The following is a 19,877-nucleotide window of genomic DNA, read 5'->3' as shown; positions in this document are numbered from 1 at the left end:
CATGTTAGCATTCAGGGTTCCCTCAATGAACTGTAGCTCCCCAGTGCTGGCAGCCCTCATTCAACCCCAGACCATGACACTCCCACCACCATGCTTGACTGTAGGCAAGATATACTTGTCTTTGTACTGCTCACCTGGTTGCCGCCACACACGCTTGGCACCACCTGAACCAAATAAGTTTATTTAGGTCTCATCAGACCAAAGGACATGGTTCCAGTAATCCTTAGTCTGCTGGTCTTCAGCAAACTGTTTGCGGGCTTTATTGTGCATCATCTTTAGAAGAGGCTTTCTTCTGGGACAACAGCCGTACAGACAAATTTCATGCAGTGTGCGGCATATGGTCTGAGCACTGACAGGCTTACCCCCACCCCTTCAACCTCTGCAGCAATGCTGGTAACACTCATACATCTTCTCAAAGACAACCTCTGGATATGACGCTGAGCATGTGCACTCAACTTCTTTGGTCGTCCATGGCAAGGCCTGTTCTGAGTGCAACCTGTCCTGTTAATCTGTATGGTCTTGGCCACCATGCTGAAGCTCAGTTTCAGGGTCTACACAATCTTCTTATAGCCTAGGCCATCTTTATGTAGCGCAACAATTCTTTTTTTCAGATCCTCTGAGAGTTCTTTGCCATAAGGTGCCATGTTGAATTTCCAGTGATCAGTATGAGAGAGTGAGAGCTATAACACCAAATTTAACACACCTGCTCCCCATTCACACCTGAGTATTTGTTGCACTAACGGGTCACATGACACCAGGAAGAGAAAATGGCTAACTGGGCAAAATTTTTACATTTTCACTTAGGGGTATACTCACTTTTGCTGCCAGCGGTTTAGACATTAATGGCTGTGTGTTTTATGTTAGTTTGAGGGGACAGCAAATTTACACTGTTATACAACCTGTACACTCTCTACTTTGCATTGTAGCAAAGTGTCATTTCATCAGTGGTGACACATGAAAAGATATAATGAAATATTTCCAAAAATGTGAGATACTGTATATCTCATCTGTATCCTATGATATAAAGGTTATGGAAGCAATTCTACATCCTTGACTACAGACAGTAGCTCAAAGACAGTGGGCGCAGATGGTAATTTTCTATGGGGGGGGGTGGCAAACGGTACCACTCTCCTGGGTTGATTGGCAGGCGGGACTGGTGCACTTTCCCCATCTATGCAGTGCTTTTCCCGTGAACTCTGCGGCTGCAGCTCTCCTGTTCCTCTGCTCTCCATGGGAAATGACTCTGGCTTCCACTTCCTCCCTCCTTCTTGGTGGCCAATCAGGAGTCTTCTCTTTTTGGCCAATCAGAAAATGGGTTTCACACCCACTTCTGTTTGGCCAGATTGAGGATCAGTGTTTCAACAGAAAATGTTCATTCGGGCAATGCTCTGCACCACAATCCCACATATTTTGAAGCCTAATGGAGCCTATGGTTCTAATCAGGTGCTTAAAAAAACACCCCTGCTGCTGTAATTCAGGTGCCTGGCATCCTAAAAAGAGCTGGATGCCTAAATAAGGGGTGGCAGTGGTGGCCGTGAAATTTGAACAGATTAATGCTAAGCATTAATCTATCCAATAGTCATATAGGGGGTGGCATGGAGAGAGGGGACGGCATCCGGGTGTCCCTAATGGATGGGTCGCCGCCGCCGAGAAAATGCCATCTTACCCAATGTCCCCACTCCATACTCCTGATACTCAGCTTGCCAGTGCTCGTTGGCTGCTCCTGGTACTGTCGAAACTGGTGCTAAAGCCTCTAATGTCAACTGGTGTGGGAGTCTAATGGGAGTGTTGACACCACTTCCTCAGCCATGTGACAGTGCTAGAACCTAGCAATTGGCTATTAGACCCAAGCATTGTCACAGGGGAAAAGGTCACATGACCATCCTATACCCAGAAGCACTGGGAATGATTGAAGCAGGAGTGGTGAGGGAGTGCTGGCAAGGGAAGTACAACTTGATCAAAGGCACTGTCACTTTTCCCTGATTGAGCAAGGTGGCATTGTCTCAGTATTAAGGCTTAAAGCTGGACATTAAATTAGGGAAGAAATTCTTTGTTTAGTTAAGGGAGTGAAACATGTTATAAATAAAACAAGATGTGGTTGTCTGGGAAGGCAAACTGACTTGCAAATGGAAGCTTTTCTAGTGTTATAATGTGATACATTTCTGATTTAAAATATACAACAACATTCAGATGATATATCAGGGTACAGAAGTCTTATGTTTGGCATGTGAGGTTTACTGTATGGCACAATGAAGGTAAGCACTTATAAGGAGAGCAAGAAAGATGTTATTGTGCAGTAGTATTGAGAGGCTATTGAAAAACAACTTGACAGGTAAAAGGAGGCCTTTAAGCACCCATCATAGACACAAAAATCATATAATCACTTACAAAGCTTTTATTAACATAATAATAATAATAATAAGTCACCCTATGAGTTACATAAACACAATAGCTATATGTGTGAAACACGTATGTGTTAAAAACACATAACAGACCGCAATTAGAAACATAGCTTTGGTATTCCAAAAGGAGTGCCCAATGTGGATATATTAACCCCAATGCATTTCAACTTGCAGGTAATAACAGTCTTCTTCAGGGGGTATTACCACAAATGATTTAGGAAACAGTTGTGGATCAAAAAGCATGTAATAAGTTGAGTGACTCAAGGAAAGTCCCAAAAAGCCAAGGGTTCTGAGAAAAACAAGTCACAGCACATCCCAATAGATGGTAGACAGTTGAAAACAAAAAATATTAGTATTGAGTGGCTGTTGTCCCAGTGTCAGTGAAGTAGCACATACTGGGGGACCATTATAAAATTAGAAAATCAGTTGCAAATATCAAAATACTAAGTGAATGGGTATGATTATTTAAACACATTTGAAGTCTGAAAACACATAAGATTGCATTGTAGAAGACCCCATAAATGCAATTCATCATTTATTAATCATATTTGCTCCAGGATGTTTATTCATTGATTTTTGACACTAATGGACAGAACACGGGTCTTATATTTCAGAAAAAATATTTGTTCTACATCTGCATTATTATTCCAGTTCTGCATTTAAACCTAATCATTCTTCTTATTGGTTCATTTTTATTTATTGACAGGAATGTATAGAGCATGCCATTGTCACTTTTCAGTTAAAGGGGTTGTAAAGGAATTTGTTTATTTTTTTAAAAATAACAAACATGTTATACTTACCTCCACTGTGCAGCTCGTTTTGCACAAAGTGGCCCGAACCTGGTCTTCTGGGGTTCCTCCGCGGCTGTCTCGGCTTCCTCCCGCAAGGACTCCACAACTTCACGCAAGCTCCCTTGCATGATGTGGAGTGCTTGTGGGCGCGCTCCCGTGATCCAGCCAGCGGCTATAGCTGCTCGCTGTATCACTCAGCCCCACCCCCTGGAGCGGCGCCTCATTGGATGTGATTGACAGCAGCGCAAGCCAATGGCTGCGCTGCTTTCCGTTCAAAAATTTTTATTGACAACAAATACAGAAAGTACAGAAAAATCAACAGTTTGTCTTGCACAAGATAAAAGAGATGAGAACAAAATGTACTCCAAAACAAGGCAGGTTATGATATAATAAATCAGTATAATAGTACTGGGTAGATAAACCTGTAACCTAACCGATACCAGGCCTTCCCTCCACATCATACATTAAGAAATGTGTTATGTACGTTGGGGTTAGGGCTCTATCATGGCTGCGCTGCTTTCAATCCATCCACTGTAACCAATCAGCAGCCAGGCTGATCAGTGAGGAGGATGTCGGGGACGAGCGCAGGACTTTCGAGGGGTCAGGTAAGTATAACAGGGGGGGGGGGGGGGCTGGGGGGGCCAGTATTGTCAGATGTTTTTTCACATTAATGCATAGAATGCATTAAGGTGAAAAAACTTTTACCTTTACAACCCCTTTAATGAGTTAAACATTTTACTTTATCCAACAACAATTTGTGAAATTAGACATTCACTCTAGTCTAGTCTAAAACAAATCTACCACCTTAATTTAAAGCAGTGTTAAACCGAAAAACAAAAATTTATTTGCAGCTTAACAATTCATAGATGTGGTGGCTGCGTTTGTCTTTTGTTTTTTTGTTTTTGTCTTTTTTTTGGCAATTTTGGTTATTTTAACCTGGTGATCCAGTCAGTAAGTATTTTATTTTTCAACATCCTTTAACAGAACAAGCTGTCCAGACAAAGTAGTAGTTAGAGCGTTGAGACAAACCATTTAACACTGACAGGGGTGCTTGCAAGTGGCGATGAGAAATTTCATTTTGAGAGTTGGTGTCTCTTTTGAGTTGTTGTAACATGAGATTTCAGAGGTGAAAAAGCGGTCTTGAATTACATTAACTCACTAGAGCAAGGAACTCCAAAATGTACCTAACCTAGGTTGGTCTTGTAAACATACACTATATTAACCACCTCCCGCCCGCCCTATAGCCGAATAACGGCCGTAGAGCAGACGGGTTCCTTCGCCTGGCCGTCCCTGGACGGCCTTGTGTTTACTTCCGCAATGTGCGCCGCCGGGGGCGCGCATCGCGGAAGTTTTGTGTTCGCCGTGTCTCCCGGAGACAGGCAAACACAGATCGCCGTGAACGGCCAATCAAAGCGGCCGTTCACAGCGCGATAGCAGCTGCCAATGGGAGATGATCTCAAATGTAAACATATGAGATCATCTCCCATTGCCGTGTCTCTCCCTCCTCACACAGAGACAGCATGTGAGGAGAGAGAGGATCTGTGAGTCAGCCCCAGTGCCAACTGTCAGCCCCAGTGCCATCTGTCAGCCCCAGTGCCAGTGCCATCTGTCAGCCCAGTGCCATCTGCCAGTAGTGCCAGTGCCGCCAGTGCCACCTGCCAGCGCCAGTGCCACCTGCCAGCGCCAGCCGTCAGCCCCAGTGCCGTCAGCCCCAGTGCCGTCAGCCCCAGTGCCGCCAGTGCCAGTGCCACCTGCCAGTGCCAGTGCCACCTGCCAGCACCAGTGCCATCTGCCAGCGCCAGTGCCATCCGTCAGCCCCAGTGCCGTCAGCCCCAGTGCCGCCAGTGTCAGTGCCGCCAGTGCCAGTGCCACCTGCCAGCGCCAGTGCCACCTGCCAGCGCCAGCCGTCAGCCCCAGTGCCGTCAGCCCCAGTGCCGTCAGCCCCAGTGCCGTCAGTGCCGCCAGTGCCGCCAGTGCCAGTGCCACCTGCCAGCGCCAGTGCCATCTGTCAGCCCCAGTGCCGTCAGCCCCAGTGCCGCCAGTGCCGTCAGCCCCAGTGCCGCCAGTGCCAGTGCCGCCAGTGCCACCTGCCAGTGCCAGTGCCACCTGCCAGCACCAGTGCCACCTGCCAGCACCAGTGCCATCCGTCAGCCCCAGTGCCGTCAGCCCCAGTGCCGCCAGTGCCAGTGCCGCCAGTGCCACCTGCCAGTGCCACCTGCCAGTGCCAGTGCCACCTGCCAGCGCCATCCGTCAGCCCCAGTGCCGTCAGCCCCAGTGCCGTCAGCGCCAGTGCCGCCAGTGCCAGTGCCACCTGCCAGTGCCACCTGCCAGCGCCAGTGCCACCTGCCAGTGCCAGTGCCACCTGCCAGCGCCAGTGCCACCTGCCAGCGCCAGTGCCATCTGCCAGCCGCAGTGCCATCTGCCAGCCCCATTTGCCAGAGCAATTAGCAAGAGCAAATAGCCAGCACCATCTGCCAGTGCCATCTGCCAGTGCCAGCCCCAGTGCCACCTGTCAGCGACATCTGCCAGCGACATCTGCCAGCGACATCTGCCAGCCCCATCTGTCAGCCCCATCTGTCAGCCCCATCTGCCTCCAGTGCCATCTGCCTCCAGTGCCATCTGTCAGTGCCACGTGTCGTCAGTGCCACGTGTTGTCAGTGCCACGTGGGGTCACTTTGTGGGCATTTCCATTGTCCTGGTGCTCCAGGGCCTTCAAAACTGTAATAGGTGGTTGAGAAATAAGATGTGTAATTTATGCTCCTAGAACGCCTGATGGTGCTATTTCAATGTTGGGCCTCTGTATGTGGCCAGGCTGTGTAAAATTCTCACACATTTGGTATCGTTATACTTAGGAGGAGTAGTAGAACGTATTTTGGGGTGTCATTTTTGCTATGTACATGCTATGTGTTGGAAATATCTTATAAATTGACAACTTTGCGTAAAAAAAATGCGTTTTCATTTTTTTTCCACATTTTCCCAAAACTTCTGGAAAAAAATGAATCATTCAAACGACTCATTATGCCTCATAGATTATACGTTGGGGTGTTAGCTTTCCAAAATGGGGTCACTTTGTGGGCATTTCCATTGTCCTGGTGCTCCAGGGCCTTCAAAAATGTAATAGGTGGTTGAGAAATGAAATGTGTAATTTATGCTCCTAGAACGCCTGATGGTGCTATTTCAATATTGGGCCTCTGTATGTGGCCAGGCTGTGTAAAAGTCTCACACATTTGGTATCGTAATACTCAGGAGTAGCAGAACGTATTTTGGGGTGTCATTTGTGGTATACACATGCCATGTGAGAGAAATGACCTATTACATTGAAAATTTTGTGAGAAAAAAAAAAAAAATCTTAATTTTGCAAAGAATTGTGGGAAAAAGATGACAACATCAAAAACCTCACCATGCATCTTAGTAAATACCTTGGAATGTCTACTTTCCAAAAAGGGGTCATTTGGGGGGTATTTGTACTTTCCTGACTTGTTCGGGTCGCAAGAAATGAGATAGGCCACCAGTACATCAGATGTGATCAATTTTGTGCGATTCGCACCACAGCTTGTAGACTCTCTAACTTTCACAAAGACCAAATAATATCCACTAATTTGGGTTATTTTTACCAAAGATATGTAGCAGTATAAATTGTGGCCAAAATTTATGAAAAAAAAATTATGATTTGCAAAATTTTATCACAGAAACAAAGAAATATGCGTTTTTTTTCAAAATTTTCGGTCTTTTTTCATTTATAGCGCAAAAAATAAAAACCCCAGAGGTGATCAAATACCACCAAAAGAAAGCTCTATTTGTGGGAAAAAAAGGACACAAAATTCATTTGGGTACAGTGTTGCATGACTGAGTAATTGTCATTCAAAGTGTGAGAGCACCAAAAGCTGAAAATTGGTCTGGTCAGTAAGGGTGTTTAAGTGCCCAGTAAGCAAGTGGTTAACAAAAGTATTGGAACGCCTGCCTTTACATGCACTTGAAATTTAATGGCATATCAGTCAAAGTTTGGAGTGTTTAATATTGAGTAGGTTCACCCTTTGCAACTATAATAGCTTCAACTCTTCTGGGAAGGCTGTCCACAAGGTTTAGGAGTGTGTCTATTGGAACGTTTGACCATTCTTCTAGAAGCACATTTGTGAGGTCAGGCACCTGATGTTGAACAAGAAGGCCTGGCTCACAATCTTTGCTCTAATTCATCCCAAAGGTGTTCTGTTGGGTTGAGGTCAGGATGTGCAGACCAGTGAAGTTCCTCCCCCCCAAACTCGCTCATCCATGTGTTTATGGACCTTGCTTTGTGCACTGGTGTGCAATCTAGGTATGCTGATGCCTTAAGAGTTCCCTTCACTGGAACTAAGGGGCCAAACTCAACCCCTGAAAAACAACCCCACACCATAATCCCCCCTTGTCAGGAAAGTTTCCACCCATTGATGACACTCTCTGACATCTGGCGCACAGTAATAATGTCAACCAGCAGGTGTCTCAAGGCAGTTTGGAGCTGTCATGGGAGCTTTCCCTTGCTGATGTTATGTGATCTTTGGGCAGCAGTACTGGTGTCCACCAACGAGTGGTTCCTGGCAATATGTAGCCGATATCACCTCCTGCACTCAGGCATCGCCTGAGCCTGATTGCAGGAAATGGTATAAATACCCGGCAAACTCACACACACCTTGACTTGGTGTCGTCCTTGTGCCCTGATCTGAAAGCTCTTAACCTGATCCTGAACCTGAACCTGATCCCCTGTACCCTGAACTTGAACCTGTATTTGTATCTGTGCCTGTTCCTGTCTATCCTGTATCCCTGTATCCCCACCCTGAAGACTGATTTCTTTCACCTTTTCCGTGTCTGTCTTACTCCTTGCCCCTCATCTGCTGATCTCCCGTTTATGACCCTGGCTTGGCTAAAGACTACTATTCTGGTATTCCCTTTTGCTGTATATACTTGTCTGATTATTATTATTTGTGGGTCTCATTTGGTATTATTGGAGGTGGTTGCATTTATATATTGTTCACTTATCTTAATAAATTACTTACTCTTTCACCTGCATACGTTTGGTTTACTCTGTTGCAGTTCACACAGCTCTGGTCACACCCAAAACTTGACACCCCTCCACAAAATAATTTGGACCAGTGCACAAAGCAAGGTTCATAAGGACATGGATGAGCAAGTTTGGGGTGGACTTGACTGGCCTGCACAGAGTCCTGACCTCAATCCAATAGAACACCTTTTGGATGAATTCGAGTGGAGACTGCAAGCCAGGCCTTCTTGTCCACATCAGCGTCTGACTTCAAAAATGCACTTCCGTAAGAATGGTCAACCATTCCCATAGACACACTCCTAAACCTTGTGGACAGCCCTCCCCAAAGAGTTGAAGCTGTTATAGCTGCAAAGGGTGGGCCAACTCAATATTGAGCCCTACAGACTAAAGCCGCGTACACACGGGCAGACTGTCTGGCCAACTTAGTCCGTCGAAACACATTTCAGCGGACAGTCCGCTCGTGTGTGGGCTTCAGCGGACTTTTTCAGCGTGCAGTCTGGCGGACTAAGTATTTCGGAATTTCTGTAATATTGTCCGTCGTACTTTGGTTTCAGCGGACAATCCGCTCGTGAGTAGGCTAGTTCGACGGACTAAGTATGGCGCATGCTCAGAAAGGATTTACACGGCGAAAGGTTGCATTGCTGTGTATTGGGCTTCCTATTTCTAGTCCCGTCGTACGTGCTGTACACGTCATCGCGCAAACTTTCGACGGACTGTTTTGCATCCGTGTGTGGTCAAGTCCGTTCATTCGAAAGTAGGATAGACTGTCCGTCGGATTGTCTGACAGACTAAGTTGGCCATACAGTCCGCCCGTGTGTACGCCGCTTAAGACTGGGATGCCATTAAATTTCATGTGTGTGTAAAGTCAGGCGTCCCATTACTTTTGTTATTACAGTGTAAGTCTCACCATTCCAACCATTGTACTGTTCAAGTACCTTGTGTACTCATTGATGGCTCATCTCAGCAGATTCATGATTTGGAATTGTTGCTAAATGGTGAGATACAGCTTCTATTCATTTACTTGAAACTGTTATCCTAAAAGGAAAAAAACTGTTTGGTGTAACTACTTATGAAGTGTTAGCTGGAGTTCAGCTAATACTTTATAAGTTTTAGGTGTATGGAGTTCAGCGAACATTTTATAAGCAGTCTGCTAGTCTACCACAACACTACCCTCTTACCAGACTGACAATGCTGCTGTCCAAAGATGTCTGCTTTACTACTTCATTCAGAATGTAGACTCCATAAGACAGGGAATGCCTTGGTAATCTTCCTGCAATGTCGGATCCAATCTACATCAATTTGGATGAGGATCTGACTTGGAGGTGACTTCCATTAAACTCTATGAGACAAGTTGGACAGAAGTCACCTTGCAGTAGTACAGCAACCTTTTATAAAGTTGGAGTTACTTCAGTAGTGCTAATTAAGACAGCTCTCGTTGAACGACGAACATAGGATTTCGCATATCATGCAACTTGGGGTCTCACAAGTCGGATCCCAAGTCACGGCAGTGTAAACCGAGTTAAAGTGTGTTACTGACTGAATGATCAGGTGAAATAAAGGAAAAAAAGCCTGGGTTTATTACTGCTTTAAGATATTTTAGATCACTTCTCAACTCCAGTTTTGCAACAAAAAAGAAGGGATACAACTGAATGAAGAATCTAAAAAATATGTATGATGTACAATTAAATGTTTTAAATATAAATATATATTATATATAAAATATAACATATATAAAATATGTAATATATAAATGTAAAAAAATTTAAGGTTATATGTGAAAATCTTTTTATTTTATTTTTTGCTTTATAGATAAAAGAGATAACATTTTTGAAAAACACAGTAATGGAATGTGATGCTTGTGGTAAGTGAATGCTCATACTTTGCCATGAAAGTATACTTACACAATTAAGTTTACTTATGAGAAACATATGTGAACCGGTTGGTCACTGGTTGAAATGGTTAGTAACTGGAACTAAAATATGTATTTGTAGGAAAAGCTAATTTTTTAAAATTATTTGGATTTAGGTATTCCAGTCAATGAGTCAAGCGTTCTAACTACATTAGGTGTATGTATTAAAAGGGGGAAATGGTGCTTGACATTGTAAGAAATGTTACTCTGATCTATGTTACCATCCCAAGCCCCTGTGTAGGCAGATTGGATGCTATGTTATGCTCTCCAAAATAGATTTAAAAAATTGTACCGAAAACAGTGAAATGGGGTTCCTTTCTTCACTGTGATGATACGCAGCTATGAAGATGAGACTTCTCAACTGTAGAAGAAGCACTGAGCAACATTGGGACATCTGCTTCTATGTGGACAGTTAATAGAATCATTTGTGTTCATTAGTATTTGCTAATTATCATACGGAAATGGTATAATCTATAACACACATGAATCTTGCTTGGGTACATTTAGTATTTCTTGATTTATATTATGCTTAGCTGTTAGCAGCTCTAAGTTTAGTTTTATTCCACATTAAACTACAGGAACAACTAAACCAGAGATTAAGACAGCTATGAAATGTGTATGGAAAACAAGACATATTTCTAAAGGTGATACCAAATAGGAAATAATAAGTGGTTGTTGTGAACTGTCTAGAAGTGATGTAGGTTGGCATTTAGCTAGCCTGTGGAGTTGTTCTGCTTTGGCAGAAGACGCTCATTCCTTCCCTTAGTGGAATATCTTTCATTTTCCTTTGACTGTAAATTATGCCAAGACAAAGTAATATTACTGTCTCATTCAGTCTCTGATGCCAAAAAGGGAAAACAGAAAACTAGTTATTTCCCCTGATACCCATATATAATGGAGCCAAAAAGACAGACGGAAGGCAGATTAAAAAAAACAAAAAAACAAGACATATTATTACACAGAACATTAGTGACATAATAACAGGAATTACATGGGTACTGCGTTCTGTTGACTTATAACAGACTTAATGTGTTGTGCTGAATTAACATTTGATATAAATTCTGCATATGTATTCAAGTGACTAATCAAAATATTTTTGTAAGAATGATAAAGATGACAAATTAAATACATACATTATGTGGATCTCACATAATATACAGTATTTACAAGCTTTATTAACTTAACATTGAGTCATGCTATAGTGGAAACTCAAGATGTCAAGATTAGAGTTGAGTAAACTTTATCCAAGGCTGTCAAAGCCACAGATTTCAAACACATCATATATCTGCATGTACAACACGTGAACACTTAACCATGCATAAAAAGGTTGTATTTAGTAGTAGTCAGGAACACAGCACAGATCAAGACACGCAGAGTACCAGATGTCATCCAGGACACTGTTACAATGACACAGTTAGACAAGCGTCAGAGGTAAGTACACCCTGGTTACAGCTAGATGAACATTACAACAGACTAGCAGAGTATGTGGCCTTTTACAGAGTTATGGACACATTAGGAGGCATGCACTTGGCTATGCCCCTTCGTGTACTTGAATTGATAACTAGGGCAGGTATTCTTACACTGGGACACAGGGAACTTTGGAGTACAGGAAAAAGCCAGAGAGGACTTCAGGAGAGTTAAAAAGACACTGAAAGAACAGGTGGATCAGCAGCAATTGCAACAGATATACAACAGAAAGCAGAAAACAAAATACTCAGGAGGAGAAAAAAGAGAGAAAAGCTTATCCCCAGCCAAGTGTTCTAGTCCGGATCAAGCCAAAAATAGGGGGAACAACCTACCCCAGAGAACACAAGATAGCCAGGCCTGGCGATCTTGTCATAGAAAGCTTTCTGATATATACAGTAATGTGCAAACATATAAGAAGATGTGAAGAAATGCTATAAAGTAAGAATGCTTTCAAAAATATTTTTATTTTTTATATATTCTAAGTGCTTATTTGAATCAATCTACAAAATGCAAAGTGAATGAACAGAAGAATAATCTAAATCAAATCAATATTTGGTGTCTACCCTTTGGTTTCAAACCAGCATCGATTCTTAAACCTGCATACTTTGTACACTTGCAGAAAGTCAGGGATTTTTTAGGATCAGAGTCAGATGTATGATTAACCAGTTATACCAAGCAGGTGCTAATAATCATCAATTCCATGTGTAGGTTTAAACAAAGAGATTAACTGAAACAGAAACAGCTGTGTAGGAGGCTTATAACTGGATGAGGAACAGCCAAACTCTGCTACTAAGCTGAGGTTGTGGAAGACCGTTTCATGTCACAGATCATACACCATGACAAGACCAAGCACAGCCAGACAACAATTTCAAAGCAGACTGCAGTTTCAGGATGTACTATTCGTGTTCTTTTTTTGAAGAAGCACAAAAATGGGCAACGTTGAGGACTATAGATGCAGTGGTCAGCAAATGAAACGTAATGTAGCAGATGAAAGACACATCGTGCTTACTTTCCTTTGACATCAGAAGATGTCCAGCACAGAACTGGCAGAAACCAGTGAGACCCTAGGTACATCCATCTACAGTCCAGGGAAGTCTGGCCTGAAGAGAACATTTTTCTTCATGGAAAAATTGCAGCCAAAAGCCATACCTCTGACGTGGAACCAAAGCTAAGCGACTCAACTATCAATGCAAACATATCTGGGATCAGAAAAATGGCAGTAGGTGCAAGGGCTGGAGGACGGTACAATGATGAGTGTCTGCAGGCAAGGGTAAAGCATTTGTGGGGGTTCTTTGCAGGTTTGGGGTTGAATTTCTGCAAACTGAGTTGGAGATTTGGTCAAGATGGATGATATCCTCAATGCGGATAAATACAGGCAGATATTTATCCATCATGCCATACTATTAAGGAGGAGTGTGATTGGCCCCAAATTTATTCTGCAGCCTCAACCTCAAACATAAAGTCAATGTCATTAAGAACTATCTTCAGCATTAAGAAGAACAAGGAGAAAGAAGTGATAGTTTGGCCCCTGTAGAGCCCTCGTCTCAACATCAAGTGTGTCTGGAATTCCATGAAGAGACAGAAGGATTTGAGGCAGCCTACACCCACAGAAGATCTGTGGTTAGTTCTCTAAGATGTTTGGAACAACCTACCTGCCGAGCTCCTTCAAAAACTATGTGCAAGTTTACCTAGAAGAATTTGGTGCTGTTTTGAATCTCACCAAATATTGATTTGATTTGGATTTCACTTTCATTCATTAGTTTCCATTTTGTTAACTGAAAAAAATATTAACAATTTTTGAAAGCAGTCCTACTTTACAGCATTTTTTCACACATGCCTAATGCCCCGTACACACGACCAGACTTTTCAACATCAAAAGTCTGACGGAATGATTCCGGCAGACTATTCGAACGTGTGTGGGCTGCAGCGGACTTTTGATTTGCAAAAGTCTGACAGACTTTAGAAATGGAACATGTTTTGCCCCGTACACACGACCAGACTTTTCAACATCAAAAGTCTGACGGAATGATTCCGGCAGACTATTCGAACGTGTGTGGGCTGCAGCGGACTTTTGATTTGCAAAAGTCTGACAGACTTTAGAAATGGAACATGTTTTGCCCCGTACACACGACCAGACTTTTCAACATCAAAAGTCTGACGGAATGATTCCGGCAGACTATTCGAACGTGTGTGGGCTGCAGCGGACTTTTGATTTGCAAAAGTCTGACAGACTTTAGAAATGGAACATGTTTCAAATTTTTCCGACAGAACTCTGCCGGACCCAGAAATCCGCTCGTGTGTGTGCTAGTCTGATGGACTAAAACCGACGCTAGGGCAGCTATTGGCTACTGGCTATGAACTTCCTTATTCTAGTCCAGTCATACGTCATCACGTTCGAATCCATCGGACTTTGGTGTGATTGTGTGTGGCCAAGTCCGTTCATTCGGAAAGTCCGTCAGAACTCTGTCAGAACTCCGTCAGAACTCCGTCGAAAGTCTGCCGGACTTAAGTCCTGTCGTGTGTACGCGGCATTTCAAATTTTTCCGACAGAACTCTGCCGGACCCATAAATCCGCTTGTGTGTGTGCTAGTCTGACGGACTAAAACCGACACTAGGGCAGCTATTGGCTACTGGCTATGAACTTCCTTATTCTAGTCCAGTCATACGTCATCACATTCGAATCCGTCGGACTTTGGTGTGATTGTGTGTGGCCAAGTCCGTTCATTCGGAAAGTCCGTCAGAACTCTGTCAGAACTCCGTCAGAACTGCGTCGAAAGTCTGCCGGACTTAAGTCCTGTCGTGTGTACGCGGCATTTAAAATTTTTCCCACAGAACTCTGCCGGACCCAGAAATCCGCTCGTGTGTGTGCTAGTCTGACGGACTAAAACCGACACTAGGGCAGCTATTGGCTACTGGCTATGAACTTCCTTATTCTAGTCCAGTCATACGTCATCACGTTCGAATCCGTCGGACTTTGGTGGGATTGTGTGTGGCCAAGTCCGTTCATTCGGAAAGTCCGTCAGAACTCTGTCAGAACTCCGTCAGAACTCCGTCGAAAGTCTGCCGGACTTAAGTCCTGTCGTGTGTACGCGGCATAACACTTTTGCACAGTAGTGTATATCCCCTTGGCCATGTAGTTACACCCATCATTGGGAAATCACACTGACAGATTTACTGCACAAGCATGGGCTTTCTAGATCTTTGTGGCTCCCTTCTTGGGAAACAAATCTTCAGTGTTTCATTGCCTAGCTTTACTGCATTTTTGATTACATTCAACACACGTTCAAAGAATGATGTGTTCCTTTAACAGGACAGATGGTGTTTGTGATCTGACCTTAAAGTTTAGTTTGCTCATTACCTAGCAAGTGTGGCTAGAACCGCAGGAAATGGGACTAAAAAATTATTTCCTAAAATGTTCCTGGGCATGCTACACTGAAGTTATTAAAGCTGTGTTTACATATGTGTTGGACATAGTTAACCACCTCGCGCCCGCCCTATAGCCGAATGACGGCCATAGAGCAGGCGCGTTCGTCCGGGAGGCCGTCCCTGGACGTCCTAACGTTTACTTCCGCAATGCACGCCGCCGCGGGCGCGCATCGCGGAAGTTCTGTGTTCGCCGTGTCCCCCGGGGACAGGCAAACACAGATCGCTGTAAATGGCCAATCACAGCGGCCGTTTACAGCGTGATCGGCATGTCCAATGGGAGATGATCTCATATGTAAACATATGAGATCATCTCTCAGCGCCGCTCTCCCTCCTCACACAGACAGTGTGAGAGGGGAGAGATGAACGGCTGCAGCGGCATTGATTAAAAAAAAAAAAGTAAAAAAAAAAGTGCCATCCTCCCCCAGCAGTGCCATCCTCCCCCAGCAGTGCCATCCGCCCCAGTGCCATCCACCCCAGTGCTACCTGCCCCCAGTGCCATCCACCCCAGTGCTACCTGCCCCCAGTGCTACCTGCCCCCAGTGCCACTTGCCCCCAGTGCCACCTGTTGTCAGTGCCATTTGTCCCCAGTGCCATCTGTCAGTGCCACGTATAAGTGCCATCTGTCATCAGTGCCACATAGTGCCATCTGTCATCAGTGCCACGTATTAGTGCCATCTGTCATCAGTGCCACATATCAGTGCCATTTGTCATCAGTGCCACCTGTCAGTGTCACGTGCCATCTGTTGTCAGTGTCACGTGTCATCAATGCCACTTATCAGTGCCATCTGTCATCAGTGTCACGCATCATTGGTGCCATCTGTCATCGGTGGCACGTATTAGTGCCACGTATTAGTGCCACGTGTCTTCAGTGCCACGTATTAGTGCCACGTGTCTTCAGTGCCACGTATTAGTGCCACGTGTCATCAGTGCCACGTATAAGTGCCACGTGTCATCAGTGCCACATATTAGTGCCATCTGCCATCAGTGCCACATATTAGTGCCATCTGTCATCAGTGCCACGTGTCATCAGTGCCACGTATAAGTGTCATCATTGCCACGTATCAGTGCCATCTGTCATCAGTGTCACGTGTCATTGTCCTGGTGCTTCAAAAGTGTAATAAATAGTCAACAAGTTAGATGTGTTATTTATGTTCCTAGAACACATGATGGCGCTACCTGCATGTTGGGCCTCTCTATGTGGCCAGGCTGTGAAAAAGTCCCACACATGTGGTATTGTAATACTCAGGAGGAGTAGCAGAATTTTTGGGGGGTGTCATTTGTGGTATACACATGCCACGTGAGAGAAATAACCTATTACAATGACAATTTTGTGGAGAAAAAAAAATGAAAAATCTTAATTTTGCAAAGAATTGTGGGAAAAAATGACAACATCAAAAAGCTCACTATGCCTCTTACTAAATACCTTGGAATGTCTACTTTCCAAAAAGGGGTCATTTGGGGGGTATTTGTACTTTCCTAAATTGTTCGGGTTACAAGAAGCGAGATAGGCCACCAGTACATCAGATGTGATCAATTTTGTGCGATTCGCACCACAGCTTGTAGACTCTCTAACTTTCACAAAGACCAAATAATATACATTAATTTGGGTTATTTTTTACCAAAGATATGTAGCAGTATAAATTGTGGCCAAAATTTATGAAGAAAAATTAATAATTTGCATAATTCTGTCACAGAAACAAAGAAATATGCGTTTTTTTTCAAAATTTTCGGTCTTTTTTCATTTATAGCGCAAAAAATAAAAACCCCAGAGGTGATCAAATACCACCAAAAGAAAGCTCTATTTGTGGGAAAAAAAGGGCAAAAAATTCATTTGGGTACAGTGTTGCATGACTGAGTAATTGTCATTCAAAGTGTGAGAGCACCGAAAGCTGAAAATTGGTCTGGGCAGGAAGGGTGTTTAAGTGCCCAGTAAGCAAATGGTTAAAGCTAAGTTCCGCCAAAAAAAAAAATTTGAAGTCTGCAGCTACAAATACTGCAGATGCTGACCTTTAATAATCAGACACTTACCTGTCCCAGGGTCCAGTGATGTGGGGGGACAAAGCCCCACTTGTCTCCCCCTCCTCTCTGTGGTGTCACTGTGCATGTGCGAGCCGCACTGTCTACTGTGACTGGCCGGGCAATCATCTGGGACCTGTGACGAGTCCCAGATGATTGCTGAGAGGGATGAGGGAGAGGTGAACTTTCTTCTGGTGCCATAGTGCCCTGGGAGCTGGAACCCTCTAAAAATTGGATTTTTATATACAGCTTACCTGTAAAATTCTTTTCTTGAGAGTACATCACGGGACACAGGAGCTTCATTACATAGTGGGTTATATAGGCACCTCTGGTGATTGGACACTGGTTGACCCCAATTAAGGAGAATTCCTCCCCTATATAACCCCTCCCATATGGGAGGCACCTCAGTTTTGTAGCAAAGCAATAAGAAACCACGTAAAACCCAAGAGGGGCGGGAGCGCTGTGTCCCGTGATGTACTCTCAAGAAAAGGATTTTACAGGTAAACTGTATATAAAAATCCAATTTTCTTGATCATACATCACGGGACACAGGAGCTTCATTACATAGTGGGATGTCCCAAAGCAATGCTCAGATTGAGGGGAGGGAGACACAGATCATAATTATAGACCGCCAGGGACCGGAGGACCTAAACTGCAGCCTGCAGTACACTGCGCCCGAAGGCGATATCCTCTTGTCCTCTGACATCCACCTGATAGAATCTGCTGAATGTGTGGACTGATGACCAAGTTGCAGCCTTACAGATCTGAGCCAGGGAGGCCTGGTGATGCACTGCCCAAGAAGCACTTACAGCCCTAGTAGAGTGCGCTTTCACTGGAAAAGGAGGGATTCTCCCTTTAACACTATAGGCCTGAGAAATAATCTGTCTAATCCACCTTGAGAGAGTGGATTTTGACGCTGCCTGGCCCTTCCTAGGGCTTTCCGGCAAAATAAACAAGCAATCAGTTTTCCTTATCCGAGCAGTTGCTTGAAGATATATACTGATTGCCCTAACCACATCCAAAGTGTGCAAATATTCTTCTTCTGCGGACTGTGGGTCCGGAAAAAAGGATGGTAGGATTACGTCTTGATTCAAATGGAATCCGAAACCACCTTAGGTAGAAAGGACCTGTTGGGGCGCATGACCACCCGGTCCTTGTGAATAATTAGATACGGCTCCTTGCTGGAGAGAGCTGCTAGCTGTGATACTCTTCTAGCCGTGGATATGGCTACTAAGAAAACCAATTTTTTAGTCAGGAGAACTAATGAAGCCAGATGCAAATGGTTGCCCCTGCAAAGCCGAGAGAACCAAATTCAGATCCCATGGGCATACCGGAGGTTTGACTGGCGGTCTTATCCGCATGGCCCCATGGATGAAAGCCCGCACCAGGGAATGCGATGCAAGTGGCTTCTGAAAAAACACTGACAGGGCCGAAATCTTCACCTTGATAGTGCTTATGGCCAAATTCATTTCTAGGCCTGACTGGAGAAAGGCCAAGATCCTGCTAATGACATACTTTCTAGGATGCCATTTCCAGAGTTCACACCAGGAAACATATGCCCTCCAGATTTTGTAATAAATAAGCCTGGAGGCCAGCTTTCTGGCATTGACCAGAGTAGAAAGGACTGGCCCCGAAAGGCCACGGTCTCTCAGAATGTGGGTCTCAGCAGCCAAACCGTCAAATTTAGACTGTGTTAAGCAGGATGGTAAATTGGACCCTGTGAGAGCAGATCTGGCCGGAGAGGGAGGATCCATGGCCTGCCTACTGCCAACTTCATGATCTCTGCGTACCACGGTCGCCTGGGCCAAGCCGGGGCCACTAAAAGGACCGATTTTGTCTCCCTCTTGACTCTTCCCAGGAACCGCGACAGAAGCGGGCTCGGGGGGTAGGCATAGATCAGATTGTACTGATCCCAGGGAACTGTCAGAGCATCTGACCCCTGAGCAAGTGCATCTCTTGTCCTTGACACAAAACTGTCCAGTTTCCTGTTGAACCTGGATGCAAACAGATCTAAGTCTGGAGTACCCCACCTGTGACATATGTTCTGAAACACGTCGGGGTGCAGAGCCCATTCTCCTGGGCACAACTGCTGGCGGCTCAGAAAATCCGCCTGCCAATTTTCCACTCCTGGAATGAAGACTGCAGAAAGACACGGAACATGCTTTTCTACCCTGACAAGTATGTGATTCACCTCTTTTTGCGCAACCAGACTCCTGGTACCGCCCTGGTCATTGATATAAGCCACTGCTGTGGCATTGTCGGACTGAACCCGAACAGGGAGACCTCGTAGTCTGTAAGACCACTTTATGAGAGCCATATAAACTGCCCGGATCTCCAAGATATTTATGGGCAATAGCCTCTCGATCGCAGACCATTTCCCCTGCGAGCATGTCTCCTCCAACACTGCTCCCCAGCCTGTCAGGCTGGCATCTGTCGTAATAATCTTCCATGGAAGAGGAAGAAAAGTTTTGCCCTTCAGCAAATTCTTGGTTTGTAACCACCAGACGAGACTCTTGCGTGTCCCTGGGGATAGACGCATAGGAAGATCCAAGGATTGGGGCTTCCTGTTCCAAGCCGCAAGGATGCATCTTTGCAGAGGCCTTGAGTGGAACTGGGCAAATGGGACGGCCTCGAAGGAGGCGACCATTTTTCCTAACAGCCTCATGCACAATCGAATGGGGGATAATCTCATGCCCAGAATTAGGCGCACCAGATCCCTAATGGCCAAGGCTTTTGGCCTTGGAAGAAACACCTTGCCCTGAGCGGTGTCGATGATCATACCCTGGTATTCCAACCTGGTGGCAGGCTGTAGGGACGACTTTTCTAGGTTTATA

General features: G+C 44.7%; 1 protein-coding gene across 1 annotated transcript in view; it reads left to right on the top strand.

Moving 5' to 3' along the window:
* The window catches only part of COMP (cartilage oligomeric matrix protein), a 192,903-nt gene that overhangs the window by 37,925 nt on the left and 135,101 nt on the right, over positions 1 to 19,877 (top strand). Inside the window, exon 3 of the mRNA XM_077475942.1 lies at positions 10,035 to 10,086. Coding sequence (XP_077332068.1) covers positions 10,035 to 10,086 — 52 coding nt within the window. The remainder of the gene's footprint in view (positions 1 to 10,034; positions 10,087 to 19,877) is intronic.

Source organism: Lithobates pipiens, unplaced genomic scaffold (genome assembly GCF_037356315.1).
Source record: "Lithobates pipiens isolate NorthernLeopardFrog02 unplaced genomic scaffold, aLitPip1_a1.2 Scaffold_13, whole genome shotgun sequence".
In the NCBI taxonomy this organism is placed as follows: domain Eukaryota; kingdom Metazoa; phylum Chordata; class Amphibia; order Anura; family Ranidae; genus Lithobates; species Lithobates pipiens.
This window is presented reverse-complemented; position numbering and strand designations above follow the sequence as displayed.